Source organism: Hibiscus syriacus, unplaced genomic scaffold, assembly GCF_006381635.1.
Source record: "Hibiscus syriacus cultivar Baekdansim isolate YM2019G1 unplaced genomic scaffold, ASM638163v2 tig00109978_pilon, whole genome shotgun sequence".
NCBI classification, from domain to species: domain Eukaryota; kingdom Viridiplantae; phylum Streptophyta; class Magnoliopsida; order Malvales; family Malvaceae; genus Hibiscus; species Hibiscus syriacus.
In genome coordinates, this window is record NW_024062545.1 from 158,636 (window position 1) to 183,785 (window position 25,150).

The following is a 25,150-nucleotide window of genomic DNA, read 5'->3' on the forward strand; positions in this document are numbered from 1 at the left end:
CCCTCGTTCTGTAATATTGTTACCAACAACATGCATAAGACGCATTTGGTTCTCATCCTGCAAAAAGAAATTCCTAAAAATGGTTTGGATTTTTTGCACTTGAACTATCTATTCATTACAAGATGAACCCCAACAAAACATTTGAAGTTCACTAAAGAATATAAATGGAGTGAGCAAGTTATAAGAACTTGAAGCATATCAGAATAATCTCTTACATATGGGGCAATTTATGCTACTCGCCATCTCCTTGGTACAACTAAACTCTATTCTTTAAACAATCAACTATCTTAATCGATATCCAGCAACGGCACTTTCCAAAAGTTCCATGAGTTATAATCCTCCTGCAATTATATTAGAATATTGTGGATACCATGAATGCTCCAAAACAAATAAGGGACAGTTATAGACAATTTTTGGTTTTGTTCTTTTGCATTATATCTGAATAGGTGAGACATTAACGCCTTACCTGCTCAAGCAATGATGTTGGTGGAAACATGTCGTGAACAAGAGTATGTAGTGATGTATATGATCTCGTGTTCATACAATGACTTGTAACCACCTCACCCTGCCAGTTTCGAGTCGGATTGTTAGAAAGTTGATAGGGTAACCCCGAGATAGGTTTTGGTCAATATTTGTTTGTGTTTTTTCTCATAAGTAGGACATGGAGAATGTGTACCTTTGGGTTAATAATAAATCTCTTTCCCGTTGGGATTCCGATTTCTCTGTAACTTTGGTCATCTGTGTCTCGGTTTCCAAAACCCGCATAAAATGGATTGTAGTCGGAAGGGAAAAGTTTCCTGATATCCTGCAATGCACGTATACGAAAGAATTCATATGTAAAGGGACTGATCGGTAATGGTTCTGTTCTACATTGAGAAATAATGTCGAGTGTTTCAGAATTCACCTCCAAACAAGCTATTTTGAATTCATGAGGTGTTCTTCTTATCACTGCCATGAATAAGGTGGAAATAGTAGACTATATCAGGCTGGAACTTGTAAAATATCAAAAAGAAGTAAAAGAAGAAATGCAATGTATAACTCGAAATACAGCCTTGGAACTCTGATAAACATGAAAACAGATATCGCAACTTCTATCATTTATAGGTTCTGTGATGGAATGCCATTAGCATTGTCCCCCTCATGTAGCTGGAGCCCCAAAATTATGATAAGAACTTAAAATAATACCCGATTACTTCAGCAGACAAAACATGTAAGCGCGCACACACAGAAAAACATCCAAGACCTCACCTTCACGGTACAATGAGGGAAACAAACCATCAGGAGAAATAACAACAGGTCCAGTCGGTAAAGCTTTTCCGTCCTACATAATTTCAAAGTCAGACCATTTAAACAAGATGGTTTCCAAATGTTAGCTTGTCGCTTTGGTTGATACTTTCGCTATTGCCTTTTTTGTTTACATGAGGAAAATGTAAAAATCATGGTCAGCTTATTAGAATACCTGTTTCAGGTTGAGTAAAAAATTTCTGGTTAAATATGCCTGAACAATTGCACGTGCACTAAGAAATAGAAGCTGATATCCATTCTCCTGTTGTGAACATACAATTTAGTATTTGGAATCAGAATATCAGATACTGAAGGAAATCATCTAGTTAATATGCATGTCAAAATATGTTGGTTAATGGAATAAATTGAAGAACCACAGATAACTACACTGGATGAGAATTAACCATTTAAATCAAACTCCAATATTACTGGATACTAGAAAACAGTATTCTCTGCAAACAATATTGTGTTTGTGTGTGCACAATTACTTAGTGGAGTGGTGGATAAAGATGGACATAAATGCAACTTATGTGTAAGAATCTTAGCACTACCCATATCTAACCTAACAAGTGAAAACATACATTTCATAAAATGATAATGTTCACATCATCATGTTACAAGGTTGTCAAAAATTATTCTATAAACTTGCATTAGAAAACCAGAAGGAATATATCATCATTTACATTGGTCGGAATTTTATAAATAAGAAATAGTAAAAGCAAATCATAAGGAAAACATGAGACATGTTTTCTTTCAGTTGTCGTGGATATAAAGAAGGGGTGGAGCAATTTTCTAGATCTAGTTATGCATGACAGTCTACAGAAGAACGACAGCTCAATTAAGTCAAGTCGAACAACAAAACAATGAGAAAAAGCACACCTTAATGGCAGAAAAAAGATGAGCTACACCAGTTTGTGTCCAATCCCTTCCAACTAAAGGCATAAACTGGCCTAAAACGTCAGACCTGAAAGAAACATGTCATGGTTATTGAAATGCCAATCCTGTATTTCAGTATACATGAGGAAAGATTTCACATCAAATTAATTCTAGAATGCTCATTCCTGCTTCAATACTAAAGATAATAACGAAAGGTATAATTTCAGCTTTGAATGTAAGTATATGGTTTATATTACACTGTTCCTTTCCTAGTCCAGTATAATTCATTAGTTCCAACGTCATCATAATCATATCATAACGATAAGTTTAGACAGGTCCATATAATGGTGAAACAAGAAAACTTTAAACAATCCAGAGTGATAATATCAGGAGATAAAATCCTTACTTGGTAATAGTTCCATCTACATCTGAGATTACAATCTTTGCATTCCACTTCCACAAGTAAAGATGTGCATCAACCTGTTAAATATGCACAGATTTTTTAGGCTAAGATTTTAGAATATCACAAACCTTGGAAACCGTCCAGAAGAATTATGTAGTAAACAATTCAAACCTGTTGTGTTCCCAGAACCCTGGTGGAGAAACTGAAAGTAATCATATTTTGACCATCTTTCAGATTCAATGAAGCAATCTGCTCGTTGGTGGGAATATTTGTCCTCACAAACTTTTTGCCGGGAGATTCAATCTTTCTAGTGGATGCTGAAATTAAATCGGATGGTGAATCTTGTAGAGAAGATTTGGTATCAAGAAATACCTCCTCACTATTGCTGTCGTTCTTCTCAAGTGTTTTGACCCTTGTTAAGGAACTAGGCCAGAGCCTCCATCTACGGCTAGAAGATGCAGAAGTGACCATAGAATCATCATCTTTTGGTTTCAATGACTCATCCTGTTCAACAGGGATTGCATCTCGGGGCTCAACAGCTAACTCTATACCAAATGCAGCCATTCCAAGAACAATAGAAGCAGCTTTTTCCCATGGCAAGTACATCTCTCTGAATCGGATGATAAGATTTGCATTCTTAATAATTGACATTGCATTATTTTTGTATTCCTCCTCTGGTACGCTGTGTGCTTCAAAGACTTCTGCTGCAGCATCTAATCCCATACCCACATGAAGTTCATTCCCACAGAGTGAGATCTCAAATCCTGGAAATATAAGGTGAGAATCAGAGCAAAAATAAGAGAGTTAAATAATTAAAGGAGGCAAAGCCCATAGTTCCTTACCCTTGCTCCCATGAGCTGCTATCTCTTTAGAGCAAGTTGTTTTAGTTTCCACCATTTCACTTTCCCTACTCTTATCCCCAAGTGCACGAATTTGCAGACCGCCATCCATCCCTTCAGTTGCTGCTGATGTACCAAACTGTTCATCTCTCAATTCAGGTTCACTAATAACCAAATTAACAGATGTATTGTTACAGCCCATAAAATCTGTTTCTGAAACTTTCTTTTCAATTGGTAAATCAGGAAATCCATTTTGATAGGAAGAATTTGGCCTACAAGAGGAATACTGTACATCTTTATTTTGGTAGTCACCAATAGCACCATTTTCAGTTTCACCAACTTCTGGAGGGCTGCAAGGAGGTTTATCTTGTGAACTCTGAGCTTGTAATGGGCTATCTATTTCTTCAGAATTGGTATTTTCACCATGTCTGCCCAGTTCAGATAGTTCAAGGCAGCTCTTAAAAACATCCTTGTTAACATGCACAGATGCATCTTCAACGTCACTTTGCCTGATAAATTCATTTTCTTGGTTAGAAAGGTTTTGAGTTTCTTCAGTTTCACAGGCATGCTCCCCCCTTTCTTTAAAAACTTCTTGATGGTGTCCTGAAGCAGTAGAATCACTGTTCAAGCTGCAAACAATATCATAGGAATCCTTAGGTGCTACAGAATTGAGCTTACAAGTATAGTCAGCATCCGACACATTGTCACCTGAACTAGATTCCCCATTACCCTCACAAAAGGGTGGTCCTTCAACTGGTCCTATACGGAACAGAGGCTTGCTTGGTTGCACATTTTCAGCAGTCTTGTCTGATGCCGAAACAGGAGCTGTAATTATATGGCCATCCACTCTGAACAAGACAACTTCTGAGCCTACACCTTGTGCTTCATCAAAACACACACTATCCAAATCCTCATATTGGCCAGACTCATATTCGGACAAATTAACCAAATCCTCTTGAGAGAACTGATCATCTTGAAAGTCATAGAACATAGTATCAGATTCTACCCTTTCAAGCCGGTTTTGACTTGTGTCATCATATTCATCCCTCAATTGAGCCAACTCAGAATCCGAGACAATTCCACCATCAGAATCTTTGATATCTCCACTCGTCTCAATTCCTACACCAGAATCAACCACCTTTAAAAAATATGCTTGGCCCGAGTTATCAAGACACATATGAAAATCTGCTTCAACGCCATTAACAGTTATACGAACAACCTTCTCGGTCCCTTTTAAAACACCCTGAAACTTCCCAAACCGAACATACCAAGGCGTGCTCCGAAAAGTCCCATCTGGTTGCTGAACAACAATTATATCAACAGCTCCACCAAAAGGATGGAAAGGAGTGGCAACGGAATATACACCTTGTGAAATTAAACTCCCAACTTTGCCAACCACATTCATTTGTAAAAAAAAAAGTATTTCTTAGATAAAAATATCCTTCTGAAGATGAAATGAATCCACAAATCAATATAAAGATCCAAACTCGTTCTGCTCAACGATATGTATACTTCCTCTCGGGTATCTGCATTCGGTTCAAAATAAAACAGAGCTGACATTAAACCATAAGATGTTCCCTTTTGACCAGCAAGAGAACAAAAATGAAAAAAAAAAAGAAGAGGAAAGCATGCCTGGGATTCTATCAGCTGCCACTTCCATAACACATACAAAAATCCAAATTTCACTAATATTATATGAAGTATAATTCCAATATAGAATGTTAAAACATATATATTTCTCATAAAAGAAGTCAAGTTGAACCTTTAGAAACTCAAGAAATTAAAAATAAACTAGCTACCTTTTAAAATCACTGGTCAAAGGCAAAAAAAGAAAAAGAAAGCTCCAATTATTTTTACTCCAATTTTCTCAGCAACCAAACAGAAAACAGATGTCGGTGATACAGTTAGAGTAATCAAATACGACCGATAACAGACAGACAGCAGTGAATTTTAACGGCGAGATCTGTGGAAAACCAAACCAAACTTTCTTATTCGAAAATTTAGCAAATATAGAAATATACAGTCAAAGTCGGCCATGAAACTTACAGAACAAAAAAAAATCCCACGAAGGATCAAACTCTCTTGGCTGGAAATCAAAACAATTTCTAAGATTATCTCTTCACTGTGATTGATGAACTATAACGCAATGATCCGACGCCGTTGGGATTCTCTGACAGCTTCAATTCCTTATAGTTTTTACAGAAAAAAAATAGAAATTTTTGAGAACGAGTCAGCAGAAGGCAGATGGGGGCTAACCGTAACCGCCACACAATAAAATACTTGATAACTTAAAAAGACAAAATTGCTCCTCCGTTTTGCATTAACTATGCGCAACGAAACGAGAAACATGACGTGTGGTGTGGATTATGATTCATGGAAGGGTAACTTAGGTATTTCGATTTCTCTTGCTTCTCCAAGTCTTAATGATGCGTTTAGATCTTTGAAAGGAAAAACATTCTAATTATTGAAACTTAAGCTATAAAGTGATTAATGCATCCTTTATTTACTTCTATTTCCTTTTAACTATTAGAATTTTTGTTATATCTAATATTACTTTTATTACCCAAAAATATCGCTTTTAAAATTAATTAAAAAAAGACTATTTACATAGTAACACTCATTTTTGTATGACTAAGATAAAATTTTATATTGTAAAACATATTTTTTATAAGATGTAATTGATATGTCGCATTTTTAATTTACATAAAAGGTGTGATTGAATAAACATATCTTTTAAAATTTTAAAATTTACACTAAATTTTGAAAAAGCACAAAAGGCAAGACATGCTTTTTCATCAAACCACTGTCCTCGGCCTTTTCGAACAACCTTTCACCTGTGTTGAAAACACAAATTTTAAATTAATTAGATTAAATCTTTTGAACCTTAAAAAATAAAATGTTATTATAATATTATAAAATATTGTATTTTTGTATGTACACTTTTTTTATACTTTTAAAAGTGTCATATAATTATTTAAATCGAATAAAAAATTTGATGTAATTAAAATATAATATTAATATATAGAAATAAGATATTGTAATTAACATTTATCATAAAAATTTATACTATTGGTAACTTCTACGTGAATGAATTTCATAATGTGACGGTTGTTGATTAGATGCAAAATTTCTCCGTATTAATAGCTCTTTAGCATGATCGTTATAGTCACATAATCCAACGTTGTCAGTAATATTTTTAACATTATCAATTTCACTATGTGTTGACCGACCGAATTCATTCGTAAACATGCCATAATCATATGATGGTGGATGACCTATGAAGAAAAACGATTGCAGAGTTTTTGTTCAACAATCTCATCGCGAAAGATAAACTTGAAAATCCAAAATGTCATCAGTGAATTGGAGTTACTGGTTGGATTGATTATTATGGTATTGATAAAACAATACTCATTGACAATGATACATATGATAGAACAATATATAAATGTTGATTCATCAGTGATTTATGTTATAGGTTGTCTAGGAGATGTTGATGATGACAAATAAAAAAGATTCACTCGATTCTAATTAGTTTGAGGACGATGATGTTGTACCTGTGAATGCTTTTTCCTACATAGATAAATAGATTTGATTTATTTCTCATCCTACATATATATTTTAACATACAAACCATCAATTAATTACTTACGGACATTCATATAAACTACAAAAGAAAAAATATTATTATTATTAATTATAATTTCATAATGATTTTTTAATTTTAACTATAAAATACAAAATTTCTAATTATTAACATGTACGTTTAATCTATTTTTTATTGATTAGTAATCTATATTTCAAATTCTTCTGAAATATCTCAATAATCTAAGTTAAGATTTCCTCCATTCAACATTAAAAAAAATTACGACAAAGAGAGTAGAACTCTACTCTTGAAGCATACAATACGACAAAGAAACACTATCAGGATGAACCGAGGGACAATTGGGATAGTCGTCCTCTGAAAATTTTAAATTAATATATATTTTATATTTTTTGATATTTTCAATTGATAATTTAATTTTATCCCCTAAAAGTTATAAATTCACCTCTTAACGTAAGATTTTGTGTCCTTCTCTAACACTACTAAACTCTATACACAAATCCTAGGATTTATATTAATTACTTACGGACATTCATATAAACTACAAAAGAAAAAATATATTATTATTATTAATTATAATTTCATAAATGATTTTTTTAATTTTTACTATAATAATACAAAATTTCTAATTATTAACATGTACGTTTAATCTATTTTTTTATTGATTAGTAATCTATATTTCAAATTCTTCTGAAATATCTCAATAATCTAAGTTAAGATATCATCCATTCAACATTAAAAAAATTACGACAAAGAGAGTAGAACTCTACTCTTGAATCATACAATACGACAAAGAAACACTATCAGGATAAACCGAGGGACAATTGGATAGTCGTCCTCTGAAAATTTTAAATTAATATATATTTTATATTTTTTGATATTTTTAATTGATAATTTAATTTTATCCCCTAAAATGTTATAAATTCACCTCTTAACGTAAGATTTTGTGTCCTTCTCTAAACACTACTAAACTCTATACACAAATATCCTAGGATTTATAAAAAACAAATTAAAGCTATGAGTTCTATCTATGAGATTCACACTTCTAATTTGTTAAAAAAAATTAGGATAAACTATGTATTTAGTCATTCAATTATTTAAATGATTTCGTTTTAGTCATACTATTATTCAAGTGATTATGTTTTAGTCACGTAACTATATATTTTTTAAAACATCACTAACATTGCATTTTGATTTCATTTTAGTCACCCATCGTAATATTTGAGTAATTCGAATCAGAGACAGAGTTCTGATAAAATATTGACTTGTCCGACGGCCCGTTAAATTGAACCGACTCAAACTCATTCCGTTTCATCTAAGATGGAAGCCCAATTTGCGGCCCAAAAAGGCAAGAACAACACCGTATTTGTCTTCCTCGAAAGTTTTTCAATGCAAGATCTCAAATTTCCGATATACAAAAATTACAAAATCACAATCAGATCCAATAGAGAAAATTTTCGGATAAAATTTGACAACTTTCCTCTTCAAATCACCGTAACGACCACCTCGCACAACGCTCCCGACCGCCGTAGCAACCTCCCAAAAATGGCGAAAACCGCCGTAATCCTCCTCCTCTTCCTCCTTTCAATCCTCTCATCCACCACGGCGGAGATCAAATCTCCAACCATCAAATCCGACTCCCGCCCTATGATCCTCTTCGAAAAATTTGGCTTCACCCACACCGGCCACGTCAGCATCTCGGTCTCCTCCGTCTCCGTTTCCTCCTCCGCCAACGCCCCCATCCCTTCTCCTTCCCGCCTCGGTTTCTTCCTCTTATCCGAAGAATCTCTCCTCCAAGTCCTCCTCGAGATCCAACAGAATTCCCACTTTTGCGTCCTCGATTCCCACTACATCCAACACCTCTTCACCTTCAGCGACCTCTCACCGCCTCCCCTCTCGCGTTTCAACCGCTCTTACCCCGTCTCTTCCCCCAATGAATACTCTCTCTTCTTCTCCAACTGTGCCCCCGAAACGCGCGTTTCCATGGACGTCCGTACCGAAATATACAACCTCGATTGGGACGGCTCGAAAGATTACCTCTCCGCCGGCCAAACGCAGCTCCCTTCTCTTTATACCGTCTTCTCAGTTCTCTATTTAGCCTTCTTAGCTTATTGGATCTTCCTTTGTTATACTAACAGACGATCCGTGCATCGGATCCATTTATTAATGGCAGGATTGTTGTTATTCAAAGCTTTGAATCTGATCTGCGCCGCCGAAGATAAGCATTACGTTAAAGTTACCGGGACTCCTCACGGTTGGGATGTTCTGTTCTACATTTTTCAGTTTATCGTGTCGTTTTGTTATTTACCGTCATCGTTTTGATCGGCACGGGTTGGTCGTTTTTGAAGCCTTTCTTGCAAGAAAGGGAAAAAAAGGTGTTGATGATCGTCATACCGCTTCAAGTTATAGCTAATATTGCGTCGGTTGTAATTGGAGAAACCGGGCCGTTTATTAAAGATTGGGCTACGTGGAATCAGGTGTTCCTTCTGGTTGATATTATCTGCTGTTGTGCTATTATTTTCCCAATTGTTTGGTCAATTCGTTCGTTGAGAGAAACTTCGAAAACTGATGGGAAGGCCGCGAGGAATTTGGCAAAATTGACTCTGTTTAGGCAGTTTTACATTGTGGTGATTGGTTTCCTGTATTTTACGAGAATTGTGGTGTTTGCTTTGAGGACGATTGCAGCTTACAGGTATCAATGGGTTAGCAATGCAGCTGAGGAGACTGCAAGTTTGGCGTTCTATTTGGTGATCTTTTACATGTTTAGGCCTGTGGAGAAAAATGAGTACTTCATTCTTGAGGAAGAAGATGAAGAAGCCGCTGAGCTCGCTCTTAGAGATGAAGATTTCGAGCTTTGAGAACCACGTTGGCTGTTGAAACGAGAATTGGTATAAAAGGTTACTTTGGATTTCAACCTTTGATGCTAACTGGGATCGTTTTGCAGGTTGGGTTTTTTTTTTGGTGTAAATTTTACAGATACAAATTGCTGCATCTGGTCTGGAACTTGCTCTGCTATTCTCTTTACTGTTATAGTTTTACTTAACTTGTTCATATTGGTACTCTATTTCTGCTTAATGATATTGTTATGAAGCTCATAATGAATTTTGTTGTCTATTCAATTTGATATTTCCAAATGATTTGTTATGTAAATCGTATATGGCTTTCCTGTAAGAAGCTTGTGTGCTGCTTTTATGAAATCTAATATTGTTCTATTCAACTTATTAAAAGGAACTGTGGAAAGAGTTTAGAGGGCGGGAGAATGTGTGTTGGATTGACTGGTTGTTTAAATGAGATCATCAAATGCGGTTAGTGGTTAAACTAATGTATTTGTTATCTGCTTGTTTTCTATTGAGAGCTTTACTTTTGGCATTCATCGGTCAATATGGAGTATGGATTCAAGGAACGCCCAAGTTTTGCATTTCCATTTGCCTTTCAATGGAATTATGTTGTGTAGGTTCATTCTATTTAAATTGCTCTTCACATAAGAAAACCCACTTGCCTTTCAATGGAATTATCTTGTAATATAATGTATGACTTATATAACATATGTTTAGTTTTTCATCAACTTAAAGTTACTTAATAAGATAACGAGTATTAACTAAACTGATGGGGTTATATGATAATGTTGATTTATTGTCCTTAAGTTATGCCTTTTGGATGTGTTCTTCCATGTTTGCTGCTTGGAACTTAAATGATTTAAATTTTACAATCCGGTTTTTGGACTGTCTTGCATCCTTTTGGACACGATATAATTAATAAATAAGGATTGTGCAAAAGACCCAGTATTAGTGGTGACCCTTTTGGTTGGGACGACTCTTGTTTGATGGGAGAAATATGCCTGAACTTCCCTTGGTAGGTTGAATTTTTAAAAAGAAGAGTTCAAGTTTAATCAAGGAGGTTAAGGAGCTGCATTTCAGACATTATCAGTCCTTCTCAATTTGCTTTCATCCCAGGTCGACAAATTTTGGACCGCTCTTTAATTGCTAATGAGGGAATTGATTTTTGGAGGAAGAAAGGTTTAAAGGGTTGTGTTTTAAAGTGGATTTTAAAAAGGCATATGACACAGTTGACTGGCCTATTCTTTTCAGAGTAATGAGGAAAATGGACTTTGGTTCTACATGGATTAGCTGGATCTCGAAATGCGTCACAACAGTTTCTATATCAGTTTTGGTTAATGGGGTTCCTACAGAGGAATTCCCAATGGCGAAGGGTATTCGTCAAGGTTGCTCTTTGTCTCCTATGTTATTTAACATAGTTGGGGAACTCCTTAATCTTTTGCTTCATAGGGTTGTTTCAGAAGGGTTATTTTCGGGTATGGTTATTAGCATGGAGAAGGGAACTTTCAAATTATCCCACCTTCAATTTGCTGATGACCTAATAATATTCTGTGGTGCATCTGAAAAGCAGGTTATGAACGTGAAGAGAGTACTTCGAGTCTTTGAAGTTATATCTGGTCTCCAGTTGAATTTAAAGAAGTCAAAACTATTTGGGGTGAATATGAATGAAGAGGAAATAAGAGATTGGCAAATTCGGTGGGTTGTACTGTTGGTAGCTTTCCTTCAGAATACTTAGGACTACCTCTGGAGCACAAAGAAATTCTTCTGCCCTATGGGATCCAGTGGTTCATAGTTTCAACAAAGTTGGCAGGTTGGAAGGCATCCTCTCTTTCTATGGCAGGAGGTTAGTTTTAATTAATTCAGTCTTATGCTCGCTTTCTACATACTATTTGTCATTGTTTAAAGTTCCGGCTTCGGTTACAAGTCTATCAATTCTATCATGTCCAACTTCTTATGGGGCGGAGGAAATGGTCAGAACAAGATTCATTGGGTGGGTTGGCCCAATGTGTCAAACCGAAATTCGAAGGTGGATTGGGGTTCCAAACATTGACAAGGTAAACAGAGCTTTATAGAAAATGGTCTTGGAGGTTTGCTAATGAAAGAAATGCGGAATTGAGGAGATTGATTTGTTCTAAATACAATTTAGACTCTTCTTATGCTATTTGACAATAAGTTACACCCAAATTTTCATGATTTGGAGATCCGTGGTAAACATCATTACAGAATAGACCCTACTGGCTGTAAAATTAGAAGCAATTATTCTGTTCAAGTTGGCGATGGGGTAGCATTCGATTTTGGCAAGATGTTTGGGCATGGATCAACCATTAAGAGCATTTTCCGAGATTGTTTTCCATTTCCTTAAAAAACTGGAAAATTATCTGAGTTTGGTGATTTAGCTCAGGCAACTGGTTTTGGGATATACATTTAAGAAGGGAATTGAATGATTGGGAATATGAGCAGTGGTCTAATTTGATGACAATATTTCAAATATTTCCCTTTCGGTTGATTCATCTGACGTACTGGTCTGAAAGGCACTGGAGAGGGTATTTACTGTGAAATCTTGTGTTAGTCAGTGTTATTCAGGGACCTCAAGTTCATCAGATGTTAATTTGGAAGAATGTTTTGGAGTGGATTTGTATGGCAAGTTGTTATAAGTTGGCAGTGAAGTCAGCTCTTGTTAAAAGAGGTATGATGGGTATAGATGACTTGTTGTGTCCTTTTTGCAAGCAGTTTGATGAGACACCCTCCCATTTATTTTTACTTGTTCGGTGGTTTGGAGCATTTGGAATAAATTCATTAGGTTCTGGAACATTTAATCTGTCTTTCATGTTGATGCAAAAATATTTCTCCTAGCATGGGCTGATTTGAGGATTAATTCAACCATATGGTCATTTATTACAGGGGTTGTCCTATGGACAATTTGGAAATTCAGAAATTATATTGTTTTTGAAGGAGGAAAGGTAGATCAAGCAGAACTCTTCTTTTTAGCTAGATTCAGGCTAGCTTCATGGTACTTAACTAAGTACAAACAGTTTTCGATCTATAAGGATTTGCTTATTTCATATCCTTCCTTAGGGGATTCTTGTTCTCCTAACTCCAAACTGATTGCAACTGTGATTAATTGGTCCCCTCCCCCAAAGGGCTTCATCAAATTAAATGTCGATGCTGCTACTACTACTGACTGGAAGAGAAGTGGGATAGGTGGTGTTTTGAGAGATGATAACGGGACAATCATTGACTCTTACAAGGAATCCGTAGGTCCTGGTCCTCCTACTTTGATGGAATTGAAATCTATCCTAAAGGGCTTATCTTTCTTTCACACTATATACGACACATATTAAAGGATCGGTTGATAATTGAGAGTGACTGCAGGGTGGCAGTTGACTGGGTTAGGGATTTCGTTTCATGTCCTGTTGTTTATGCTTACATTGTTAAAGATATTATTGAAAAACTTAGACTGTGTGAAGGTGTTATTAGATGGGTTAATAGGGCAGCTAATCTAGAGGCGGACACTCTAGCTAAGGCTGGAATTGGTTAATATTTATGTTGTTTTTAAGGTTGTAACTATTTAGGTTGTCGATTTCCTTCAAGGAGTTTTAGGTTTTTGTAATATATTGTATTAAGTTTATTATTAATAAAATCCAATGCACTCTTTTCCTCCTTCCGCTGATTAAGGAAAACTTTTTCAGAGTTTCATTAATCATGAAGGGGGTTTTTAATGAGGCCTAATATTCCTAAAAAAAAAGAGTTCAAGTTTATTCGGTTCTGCAATGGTAGACATGTCTGAATTATAGTGAGCTGTTGTTGTGTGGTAGATAACTTAGATGTTCTTTTTCCTGCATTAAACTAGTATTTCACGTTGAGCTTAGTTTGATCCAGGCTGATTATTGGTAGAGGTGTTTTCTCTACTCGACCCATATATTTAAGCTTATGTTCTCTGGATTGAGCTCCATAGATGGTCTCTGATTGTAGGTAGTGAATGTTTGGAGTACAATTTGGCAGATATCTTTAAGACGGTTGACCTTGGATTTTGTTTTTTCATCTTATTGGCATATTCCATCATTTTCAGTGCTCCATGCGTCACGTTTGTTCTTCCCTATTGGGGTAGGCTTTTAGTGCTTAGAGCGGAATTTCATGTCCATTTGGTTTGTAAGATAAAATGTTCCCCGCAGTTAAGTTTGTTGCAAAGAATATTAGTTGATGTGGTGTTGTCATGATGAGAATGATGGTATGGTTCTTTAAAATTATGTTTTTATTTTCTTTTGAGAATGTACATGCTGAAACACACTCATATTGTATTCAAATTCGGGTAAAATGAGAGCTACAAATTCACAATATTTATTGTGCTATGAAATTGCAAAAACGTTTGGAGTGAGGATGATTCAACTAATGTCAAATAATGGAAATTAGAATTCAAATGTGTTTATATGATGGTGATGATGATGACAAATTGTTGAAAAAGGGCTGAATTATGTTTGCTTTTTATGTTGCTTGATAATTGAAGCACTAGTTTAAGAAAGTTTATTGGAAGGTGAAGTAGTTATGCTTGAAAATACTGAGGTTATAATGTACCGAAAATTTTAAGTTCAAATTTTGATGTGATCTCTACCGACCATTTTCAAAATATCGATGTCTAGTGACAGAGTGCCATCAACTTATTTTAAGTGGTTTGGAATCAACTTGTGAACTCATTTAACAATGGTTGATTATCGAGTTAAACCGAAAAGGAAATTTTGAAAAGGTTTGAAAGTTGAGGGATCAAATTTTAATTTAACCATTTGTGGATAACTGTGCTTTACAATTTGCTGCATAAATAAGCAAGGCTTTGGACATGGGTATTGATAACTAGGTTCACGGTAGATGAAATTAAAATTATGAATCTGAACAATATTTAAAAAGAATAAAAAATCCAGTAAAGTATCTAAAGAGTTAAATAGAAGAAATCATAATAAATAAAAGAAGATAAAATAAAGTACAAGAAATAAAACTCATCACAATAAGTCAAACAAAGAAGAGATAAAATAACGTATGAGGTAGCCTGGTTAGAAGTCCACACTTTTTTTTGTGTTTGAAATATTATATTTTATGATTTTTATATATCATATGATATTTTTTTTCTAAATATATCACTAATTTTATTCAAAATAGGAAATATCATAAATTACGATAAAATTTACAATCATAATCGTAAATTAAACACACAATAGGATAATTTTCTATAATCATTGAAACAAAACTAGCAACTTAAAATCACATAAAGACCTAAAAGAAAATATTAAATTCTAACCAGGAAAACTCAAACAAAGATAGATACAAACAGATCTGATTGCATCGGTAAACTAACCACAAAAGGGGATCAAGCTATTGAAAGACCATCTACAAACCGCAAATCAGACTCAAGCCGATGTGAAAAGCTATCCACGAACTCAAAACGGGTATCCAAATTCAATCCGATGGTCCAAAGCAGGGAATATCAATAATATAACAGATAAACACCATCTTGATCAGTCATGGCGATATCTAATCAACCCCTAGAAAAAGATGAGAAAAAACAACAGCCAAATAGCCGGAAAATGTACCAAAAGAAAAACAAAAGAAGAAAACGTGTCATAAATGCAAATAAAAATGTGTCATACAAACAGAATTATTGAAAATAAAATCAAAATAAAATAAAAGGACAATAAAGAATACCGACGGCCGGTAACCAACATTAAAGTTAGTGCCGCCGTCAATCAATAAAGACAAAAAAAAAAAAAAGAGATGATCAGCTTACTAATGAGAGAAAACTAGTGTCTTGTATTATCTATGAATTTTAAATTATCATATGATATATTTTAAGGATAAAGCAGTTTTAGACAACTTGTAACTCCTCCTATCAACTCTCAAGTAATCAATGCAAGACTTTCAGTTCAAATCATGCCCACATAGGTCCCATCGTAGGTTTTGATACAATATGGTCTCAGCAGATGAAGACATGCCCATTCAACAAGTTGAAACTGACAAAACATAACGTATCCGTTCCTCTACATTCGGAGTTTCTGTCCCATCGGATTCGGGTGACCATAATAACAACTTACCGACGAGACCTACTCATTAGATCAACCAGGACCAATGAGCTCTTAAGTTGGATTATCCAACAGGAGTCTGTCTATGATATTTTCCGATACGTTACAGCAATGCGACTTAAAAAAAACAAATAATAAAAAAATGTTTCGTTAACATATGCAAAAGATTTTTCCTTTAATATATTATTCACCGATACAAAAACCAAGAGACATAAGACGAAAATTGGTTAATTTACAAACACTTGACATATAAGGGTAGGTTTGTTGGAGAGCAGGTGAAGCTCAGATATCGCCTGGCAAGTTAAGAGAAGTCTAGTCCAGTTTCATCTCTACTTTGCTTCTTCTAAAATACTTTATAATAAACCAACCATAGATGGGAATATTTTGTTTGATTGATATCCAATTTGTTCCAAGATAATAATCTTATATAATGAAATTATATAAAAACTTAACTCTAACAAAATCATAAATATATATTTTCCGATGCGTGTTCCTCAGCGTGTTATTATCTCTTGGTTGACTGTGCTTGATCGGTTGAAGACGAAATATCGTTTGATGTGCATGGGTGTGACAGTTGATGGCCTTTGTGTGTTGTGTAAAACTGAGGTGGAGTCGAGGAGTCATCTTTTTTTCAAGTGCACTTTCTCGGCAGAGATTTGGATGGCTGTGTTGGAGTTATGTGGCATTTGGCGCAAGGCTTGGGAGTGGGAATGTGAGATGACTTGGGCGATTGCTATGTTTAAAGGCAAAGCCCCTTATATTCTCCTTCTCAAGTTTGTGTGGATGCTTGTATATACTTTATTTGGGAAGAACACAATAGAAGATGCTTTAGTAATGTTGTTAAGAATGAAGAGGACCTTATTTGTTCTATTAGGGAGGTTGTTAGTAGGAAATTGATTTATTTGTTGATTGTAGCAACTTGCTGCTTCTTTGGATATAATACATACATCTTATCAAAAAAAAAATCATAAATATATGTCTAATATAGTTGGCGTTGACTTGAAATTGTTGAATTCTTGAAATGCTCGTCGAAAGAACAACTGTAACTATGAAAAAAAATTGAGTATTGAATTTGAGCGTATAATGTTGGTTATAACCTGGTATCATGAATGTGAGAGGAGCATTGAAAAATCGAGTTTAATTTCGTTAAAAATTAAACTATCAAAGACCCAAAGTGCAAAAATACGTAAGTTTAGGGATTATGGATGAGAATCAATACTTAAGTGAAGGGATCAATACCTGGCAAAAACTGGTGCATCTGAAATTAATCATGTCAAAGAAAGAAAAGTGAATCTTACATATATATTCTACAATTTCACACAGAAAAGTGAAAATATTGGAACTGTTCAATCTGAAGAGAACACTTTAGTCTCCAATTGGTATGCTTTAGTGAAGAAAGCAGGCCAACAGAGGTAAGTTGACATGATGCTGCTAATTGTAGATGCACCAATTAGCATGTTCATCACTATAATCTGCAGTTGTATTGCCTCTAATGGCGAAGCCCCTCCCATTATTAGGCCTGTCATTGCCCCTGGAAGCGATATTAAACCCACTGTTTTGGCATTGTCCAACACCGGAGACAGTGCAATCACTAGAGACCTCTTCACTTGTTCCAGTGTGGCTTGACGCGGTGTCGCCCCAAGTGCCAACGCCGTCTCCACCTGCGAAAAACCGATATAACGAACTCATTAACAGAGAAAGAAAATGTTTCATGGTAACTTGGTACCAATTGACGGGTAGATGTAATATTGCAGAAAACAACTGACAGATAGTTGGTACAACGAAAGTTGGAACATGGAACTTACAAGGTTCAGTTGTATCTTGATATCATCTCGAAGTCTTTTCATGGTAACTCCAGTTACTGTCATAGCGTTTCCGACCATCATTCCGGCGACGGGGATAATGTATCTCGGAGTGAAAGGGAAAACATTTAATACAACGAGAACAAACATGGTCAACGCTGTTCCTGCCAGGATAGATGCTCCAGCAACATACTTCCCTCGGGGAACATGCTTAGCACGTTGCCCTGCTGTGTATCCTGCAACCGAAACCTGCAATCCATGTTTCCATTAGTGAAACTTACTAGGCAATCAAGAACATTGATGAACATGATCCATCTAAACAAATGTCCCAAATTGCAGATTAATAGGGATTGATTTTTACAAGTGATCCAAAAGCAAGTTTCAAGTCAAGAATCAAAATTGAATTGAATTGTAGAAAATCTAATGAAGAATTTGAAAAGACAAACCATGAAAAGATAAGAAAGAAGGATCCAGCCAGTGTTGTCCTGGTTAAAAATGAACTGAAGGACGAACCCAATGACAGAAAGCTGAAGAAAAGCTCTGAAAATGGAATAAACCATCTCTTTTTCCAAACCCAGATTTTGCATGAAAGATAAGATGACAGCAATGAGAACCACGGCAAGGGCAGCCACTGGTTTCACCATGCCTTTTAGGAACTCAACCAACCAATCCCAGTCCATTGGAAGATAGAACTGAGACTGAAAATCCACCATGTTCATGTTCATGATAAGAGCTTGGTTTACAGTTTTTGTGGTTGAAAATTAAAGAGAAACAGAAGCCACCTTCCCCTGATGAGAAAGTTGGTGTTTTGAGTCATCTCGTGGAGATATTATCCGAGAGATACGTAATTAGAAGCGTTCAAGCAAAAGAATATCATGGATTAAGATGTTTCAGGCTCACATGGATGTTGAAGGCAAAGCCTTGAAAAGCGATTTGTGTTTTGGAATGTACCGATGACATGCAAAAAAATAATATATAAAACAGGGAAATGGGTTATAAACTAAATATAATATAAGATTAAATATATATATATATATTAATTTTATTATTTCTATGAAATAATAAATAGAAAATTAGAAATAAAATTAAAGTAAATAATAGAAAATATACGTTTTAAAAGGTGTCAAATACGTAATTATTACATAATCATAATAAAACACATCGCTCCTTTAAATCTCAAAATACATCCACGAGTGGTATTTTACTAAATATACTAAAATTAAATATAAGCTCAAACAACTCTAATAAGTAAATATAATATTACTTAATTACTTTTAAAATTTTACACTCAATTGAATTTGGATCACTTCAATAAATCTCTTACTAGTAGAAGGAGCTTATTTTTGTTGTGGTGGTGATGGTTTTATCGTAATATTTTATGATGGAAGAATGAAGACTTTACAACTTATTCTATTCTATTCTGAGAAATACAAAATCAGTATTTTTTTAGGGTATACTATATGTTCAGTACTTAAACCATTATTTTTGTTCTATTTAGGTACCCAAACTTTATTTTTTAAAATCATATCTAATGTTTAGTTTAAGCTTCATTTTGGTACCCATAGTTAAAAATTTAATGATGAGATTGACGTTTCACTATAAAATAATGTCATGTTATCATTAAAAAATAAAAACTTATAGTTTATCCAATTTTTTATGTTCTTGTACGAAAAATTAAATAACTAAAGTACATAAATAGTCTCCAACTATAAGGTGATGTTTTGTCTAAACACTCAATTATTAAAAGTTATAAAATGATCTCCTGACTATAGGGTTTTGCTTTGTTGAGTCACTAACTATTAAAAGTTACAAAATGGTCACCTAACTATTCCAAACTCGTCCTTTTCTATTAAAAGAATTGACGACATTCTAAGTTGGATGTTAACTTGATTATTAAGGTATGATAAAATATAAGCCCAAAATCTAAAAAAAATATCATATCTCAGTCAACAAGTTAACATCTAGCTTAGACTGTTGTCAAATTTTTAATAGAAAAAAAGGAGTTCGGAACATACCGAATAGTCGGGTGACCATTTTGTAACTTTTAATAGTCGGATGACTCAACAAAGTAACATCATATAATTAAGAGAAAATCGCCTCAGTGACCAAAAAAAAGTTATAATATACGATTTTAACCAACTTTTTTTGGATTTGCCAAAATGACCAATAAAATCGCAACGCGGAATAAAAATCGCAACGCGATCCCCAGAATCGCAAATCAGTTTCCAAAATCGCAACGCGATTCTTGAAAATCGCAATGCGATAGTACAAATTCGCATTGCGATTTTACAAAATCGCAACGCGAATATGACAATCGCAACGCGAACACATAAATCGCAACGCGTATCCGTAAATCGCAACGTGTATCCGTAAATCGCAACGCGTATGGGTAAATCGCAATGCGTATCCGTATCGCAACGCGTATCCGTAAATCGCAACGATAATCCGTAAATCGCAACGAGAATCCGTAAATCGCAACGAGAATCCGTAAATCGCAACGATAATCCGTAAATCGCAACGAGAATCTGTAAATCCGGTAGGGCATATGTCTGTAAATCACAACACTGAAATTTTGGGTATATGACACTGAAATCATAAACTAAATCCCTAAATCGCAACTCATTCCATCTCCATCTATCACTCTCTCCGGCGACATCCGTTCCTATATCCAACGACATCCTTCCCAATCCGGCAACAGGTTTTAGTTTCGCAGCTCGTCTGTTTAGTAAATTAATTTACAACCATGAAATCATCTAATGTTGATCATGTTTGGATAGATTTGTGTTTTGGAGGGTCATGGGATAATGTTAATGGTGTTTTACAATATATGCCTTTACCCATGAATCTTCAACTAAAATTGTCTTTACAAAAGTTAACTTATGAAACTCTAATGCTACGTGTTTCAAATAAATTGAATTTAGAGCCCCTAAGTGGATTTAGGCTATCTTATCAGAGAAATGGTAAAGTTTATTTGTTAACCGACAATGAAGATGTTGAACGATTCATTGCTTACATTAGTGTTTCACAATATGATGTTACATTGTATGTTGTTGAACCTAGAAGTAGTATTGTTGGGTCAGTAGCGGGTAGTAATCAACTAAGTTTTTCTCAAAACCCACAACCTTTCTCTAATCCAAATCCCAATCAACTTTCAGCACCAAATTCCGGTTTTCGTATTGACCAGTTAGACGATGATGAGCCAACAGAAAAAATTGTGAGTACTAGTCAGTATTCGAAATTTGGTCTTGGTCAATATCCGGACTTTGATATTGGTCAATACACGGATTTTGATGATGTTTCAGAAGAAGAAACAGACCCTGCGTGTAATGATTTTGATATTGGTCAATACCCGAATTTTGATGATGAAACAGCCGTTGCCGAAGAATGTATTGATGATGATAATGAGGAGGAAGTTACGACTGTGAATGAACATGTTGAACATCCATTCTGTAATTCATATAATCCTGAAGAAGAAAAAGAAGAAGAAAAAGTCCCCGAAGAAAAGAAAATGCCACGGGCGTATAACTGGAATATGCCAGAATTACTTCAGATACCGGAAGAAGAGTTGATAAAGAAAGCAGTTGATTGTTACACAAAAGTTATTCGTATCAAGAAAGATGATTGTTTTGATACAAAGGAAGACTTGAAGATAGCTTTGTATACGAAATGTGTGGAAGATGGGTATCAACTAAAAGTTAACAAATCAAGCAAAGATCGTTTCGAAACAAGGTGTATGATTGACAAAAACTGTACGTGGCGTATGATTGCAAAGAGAATAAAAGATTGCAAAATGTTTCAAGTTAGGACTTTTATTGATAAACATACATGTTCAAGAACCCAAGTTTTTCCTCACCATAGACAGGCAAACAAAAAGGTGTTGGGTGGTTTTCTGGCTGAGTTAATGTTTTTGAATGGCAGGGTATATCGGGGACATGAAATTATGACTGACATGAATGCTCGGTTCAAGATTAGTATATCATATTCTTAAGCTTGGAGAGCCAAATGTTATGCCTTGGAATTGTTGAGGGGGTCGCCAGAAGCATCGTTTGCCCAACTGCCGGCTTATTGTCACAATTTAAAGCTGAAAAATCCTGGGTCGGTAACTCATATCAAAACAGATAGAGATGGACGCTTTGAGTTGCTGTTTATCGCCATTGGTGCTACGGTTAGTAAATCAATATAATTTGTTGACTCATTTTTGTTAGTTACATGCATTTCACATTTAAATGATTATATTTCTTGTGTATATTATTTTGTAGATTCGTTCGTTTATTACTTGCATGCGCCCAGTTATTATAGTTGACGGAGCACATTTGAAAGGTCGATACCTTGGAGTAAACTTATTAGCAGTAGCCATGGATGCTAACAATGGGATATTGCCAATAGCTTACGGGGTTGGCAAATCTGAAACCTCTGATTCATGGACATGGTTTATGGGGCATCTTAGGGATTGCATAAGTCCTATTAGCAATCTGACAATCATATCCGATAGGGCAAACTCAATTGACAACGATGTTAGAAGGTGTTTCCCAGATGCTTTTCATGGACTTTGTGGTGTTCATTTGTATAGAAATCTAAAATCAAGGTCTGCTGGTATAAAAAAGCACAAATGGACATACTGGAAGGCTGTAAAAGCTTATCGGGAAGTGGATTTCAATAAGCATATAAATTGTTTAAGACGTGTTTTGCCTCAGTGTGCTCAAACACTAGAAGATGTCGGGTTTGAAAGATGGTCAAGAGTACATCAACTTGGAGTAAGATATGGTTTCATGACGTCTAATAGTGCAGAATCAATCAACGCTCTAAGTCGTCATTCCCGGAAATTACCCATTACTATGTTAATGGAGTTTTTTCGAACCTCTATTCAACAGTGGTACTACAAGAAAAGAAACCATGCAGGTATTATTTCTTTGAATTCGTAACTTATCATATTTATATATTTTACTAAGTATTGTTTATTTAAATTTACAGGAACATTGGAACATCGTGTTACACCATGGACTGAAAAAAAGATAACGAAACGTGTTGTGAAGTCAACGTCATGGAGAGTTGAACCATGTTCAAACACTTTGTTTCAAGTACTGGATAATAACTTAAATGGGCTAGTCGATCTAAATGCAAAGACGTGTAGTTGTATGAAATGGCAAACATCTGGTTATCCGTGTGGCCATGTTATAAAAGTTGCTCTTCATTTAAACCAAGATGATTCAAGCGCATACGCTATGGATTGCTACACTACAGAAGTTTATCGACAGACTTATGCCGAGATTGTCTACCCTATTCCACATCCTTCTGAGTGGGACATACCAGATGACTTACAAACAGTTTTGCCACCAGCCATGGACAGAAGGCTACCTGGCCGACCAAAAAGTCACGATCGTATACCGTCTAAGGGTGAAGAGAAGAAGAGATCGACATGTAGTCGGTGCAAGGAAAGTGGTCATACAAGGTTGACATGTGGATCACCAGTGCCATCAAAATCATCTTTTCCTCTACCAAAATATGGATCCTCATCAAAATCCAAAGCTCATATGGTGTGAACTTTGTATTATGTAAACGTTGTTATTCAGTTATATTATGTAAACGTTTTAACATTTAACATTTTATGTGTATTATGTAAACGTTGCCATCAAAAGCTCATATGCAAACGTTGTATTATGTGGATTTTATGTGTGAACTTTTAACATTTTCAGTTGAATTAATGACTCAGGCCAACCATTTTGACTTAACCAACTCTTGTTATTCAGTTGTTATCACTATTAGGCATGCATTTGACTATCGCAACACGGAAATTACAATCGCAACGAGAGAATCGCAATGCGAAATGAAAATCCCAACATGAAAATCGCAATGCGGAAATAAAAATCGCAACGAGAAAATCGCAATGCGAAATGAAAATCGCAATGCGAAATGAAAATCGCAACGAGAGAATCGCAATGCGAAATGAAAATCGCAACGAGATAATCGCAATGCGAAATGAAAATCGCAATGCGAAATGAAAATCGCATTGCGATTCTCTCGTTGCGATTTTCATTTCCGCATTGCGATTTTCATTTCGCATTGCGATTCTCTCGTTGCGATTTTCATTTCGCATTGCGATTTTCATTTCGCATTGCGATAGTCATTTTTGCCTTCAACATAATGCAGATATCAACAAAATCAACCATTACATTTCAATCAATTAAACAAGCACAAATAAGAATTATGTTCGCATCAATTACACAAATCAACTTTTACAAATCATCTTTTACAAATCAATTAAACAATCAAAAAATAAGCAATAATTCTTATTTCCGATCATCTACTATTGAATCAACTTTTACAAATCAATTAAACAATCAAAAAACAATCAATTAAACTATTGAATCAACTTTTGCAGCCATACATCATTTTCACGCAGTTCACTTCTGAGACTAACCTGCAGAAACCAAACATTTGCTCAAACAACACTTTCTACACATCTAAAACCTACAAACAGCAAATTATTGAATTCTAGGTACTTAACCAAACATTTTCAAACCAAAAGTATATAAACTTACCAATTGTTTATGGACATTTTTATAACGCGGATGCAGGTAGGCAGCGTCTCGTATATATCGATTTAGCCATATAATGCCGAAAGCACAAGCCTACTGCAGCTCTATCTCTATCGGTGGGAGGTAGATACTTGATGCTTCCCGTCGTCAAACGCTCCAACGCCAAGCATACGAGAGGACCACAATCTCCTCTGGCTCCGCTCGTTTGTTGTGGCGCGGTCTCGTCTCTAATAACTGTGATATTGAGCTTCTTTGGCTTCTTGTTTCCAGAACGAGTCCAATAATTGATCGCATCCAAGAATTTAGCCAAATGAGAGCTCCATCCCTTAATAACATCTCTAAAATCAGCCAATGATATGTAATTTATCATGCTGTCATACACTATTGTCTTAAGGGATGGGAGCTGAAGCTCGACGAGAATCCAATGTTTACGTTCCAAAACAGGGATAAACACCTGCAATCATAAGTAATAATTCATTCATTTGCGCACTTATTTCATAAAACCTTTAAACTCAATCTAAAATAAATACTAACCTTATCGACCTCCCACCATGCAGGATAAAGTTTAGCTTGTCCATTGCCCAAATCAAATGATTCATCTCGTGCATTCTTCAAGTGAACGGCGTGAAAAGACGTCGGCATAATTGTATATCGTATATTTTTATTTTTCTTAAGTTTTCTTATTATTAGAAGACGTGTCACCCACGCATCGATATGCTGTTTTACAAAAAAAGACATATATTAGTGACTTACATAAATTTAAAAAAAAAATTAATCAAATTGAAATATAAGAAAATATAAGACTTACCCCCCCATCGAAATAGCCATTGTCTTCGACCCCTAATAATACGCCCCACCAAGACCGATCAAGCAACAAATAGATATCATCGGTGAGCTTGCATATGTC

General features: G+C 35.2%; 5 protein-coding genes across 5 annotated transcripts; 3 read left to right on the top strand and 2 right to left on the bottom strand.

Moving 5' to 3' along the window:
* Positions 1 to 89: 89 nt before the first annotated feature.
* Positions 90 to 4,833, bottom strand: LOC120211629 (phosphatidate phosphatase PAH1-like). Its single transcript, XM_039210124.1, has 10 exons — positions 3,406 to 4,833; positions 2,735 to 3,327; positions 2,567 to 2,640; positions 2,164 to 2,248; positions 1,460 to 1,546; positions 1,249 to 1,321; positions 905 to 948; positions 677 to 805; positions 467 to 565; positions 90 to 341 (listed from the first exon to the last, which is right to left on the bottom strand). Exons 1-10 carry the CDS (start codon positions 4,805 to 4,807, stop codon positions 288 to 290), a joined length of 2,640 nt encoding a protein of 879 aa, XP_039066055.1. The 5' UTR covers positions 4,808 to 4,833; the 3' UTR covers positions 90 to 287.
* A 3,715-nt stretch (positions 4,834 to 8,548) lies between these two features.
* LOC120211615 (protein CANDIDATE G-PROTEIN COUPLED RECEPTOR 7-like) lies at positions 8,549 to 9,325 on the top strand. The gene has a single exon (XM_039210112.1). It carries the CDS (start codon positions 8,549 to 8,551, stop codon positions 9,323 to 9,325), a length of 777 nt encoding a protein of 258 aa, XP_039066043.1.
* LOC120211632 (protein CANDIDATE G-PROTEIN COUPLED RECEPTOR 7-like) lies at positions 9,214 to 9,969 on the top strand. Its single transcript, XM_039210127.1, has one exon. It carries the CDS (start codon positions 9,385 to 9,387, stop codon positions 9,859 to 9,861), a length of 477 nt encoding a protein of 158 aa, XP_039066058.1. The 5' UTR covers positions 9,214 to 9,384; the 3' UTR covers positions 9,862 to 9,969.
* A 1,126-nt stretch (positions 9,970 to 11,095) lies between these two features.
* On the top strand, positions 11,096 to 13,378 carry LOC120211616. The gene is made up of 6 exons (XM_039210113.1): positions 11,096 to 11,551; positions 11,623 to 11,683; positions 11,746 to 11,894; positions 12,424 to 12,526; positions 12,916 to 13,094; positions 13,184 to 13,378. Exons 1-6 carry the CDS (start codon positions 11,096 to 11,098, stop codon positions 13,376 to 13,378), a joined length of 1,143 nt encoding a protein of 380 aa, XP_039066044.1.
* A 3,800-nt stretch (positions 13,379 to 17,178) lies between these two features.
* LOC120211606 (protein ALUMINUM SENSITIVE 3-like) lies at positions 17,179 to 18,500 on the bottom strand. The gene is made up of 3 exons (XM_039210104.1): positions 18,154 to 18,500; positions 17,711 to 17,956; positions 17,179 to 17,566 (listed from the first exon to the last, which is right to left on the bottom strand). Exons 1-3 carry the CDS (start codon positions 18,430 to 18,432, stop codon positions 17,252 to 17,254), a joined length of 840 nt encoding a protein of 279 aa, XP_039066035.1. The 5' UTR covers positions 18,433 to 18,500; the 3' UTR covers positions 17,179 to 17,251.
* Between the last annotated feature and the right edge of the window lie 6,650 nt (positions 18,501 to 25,150).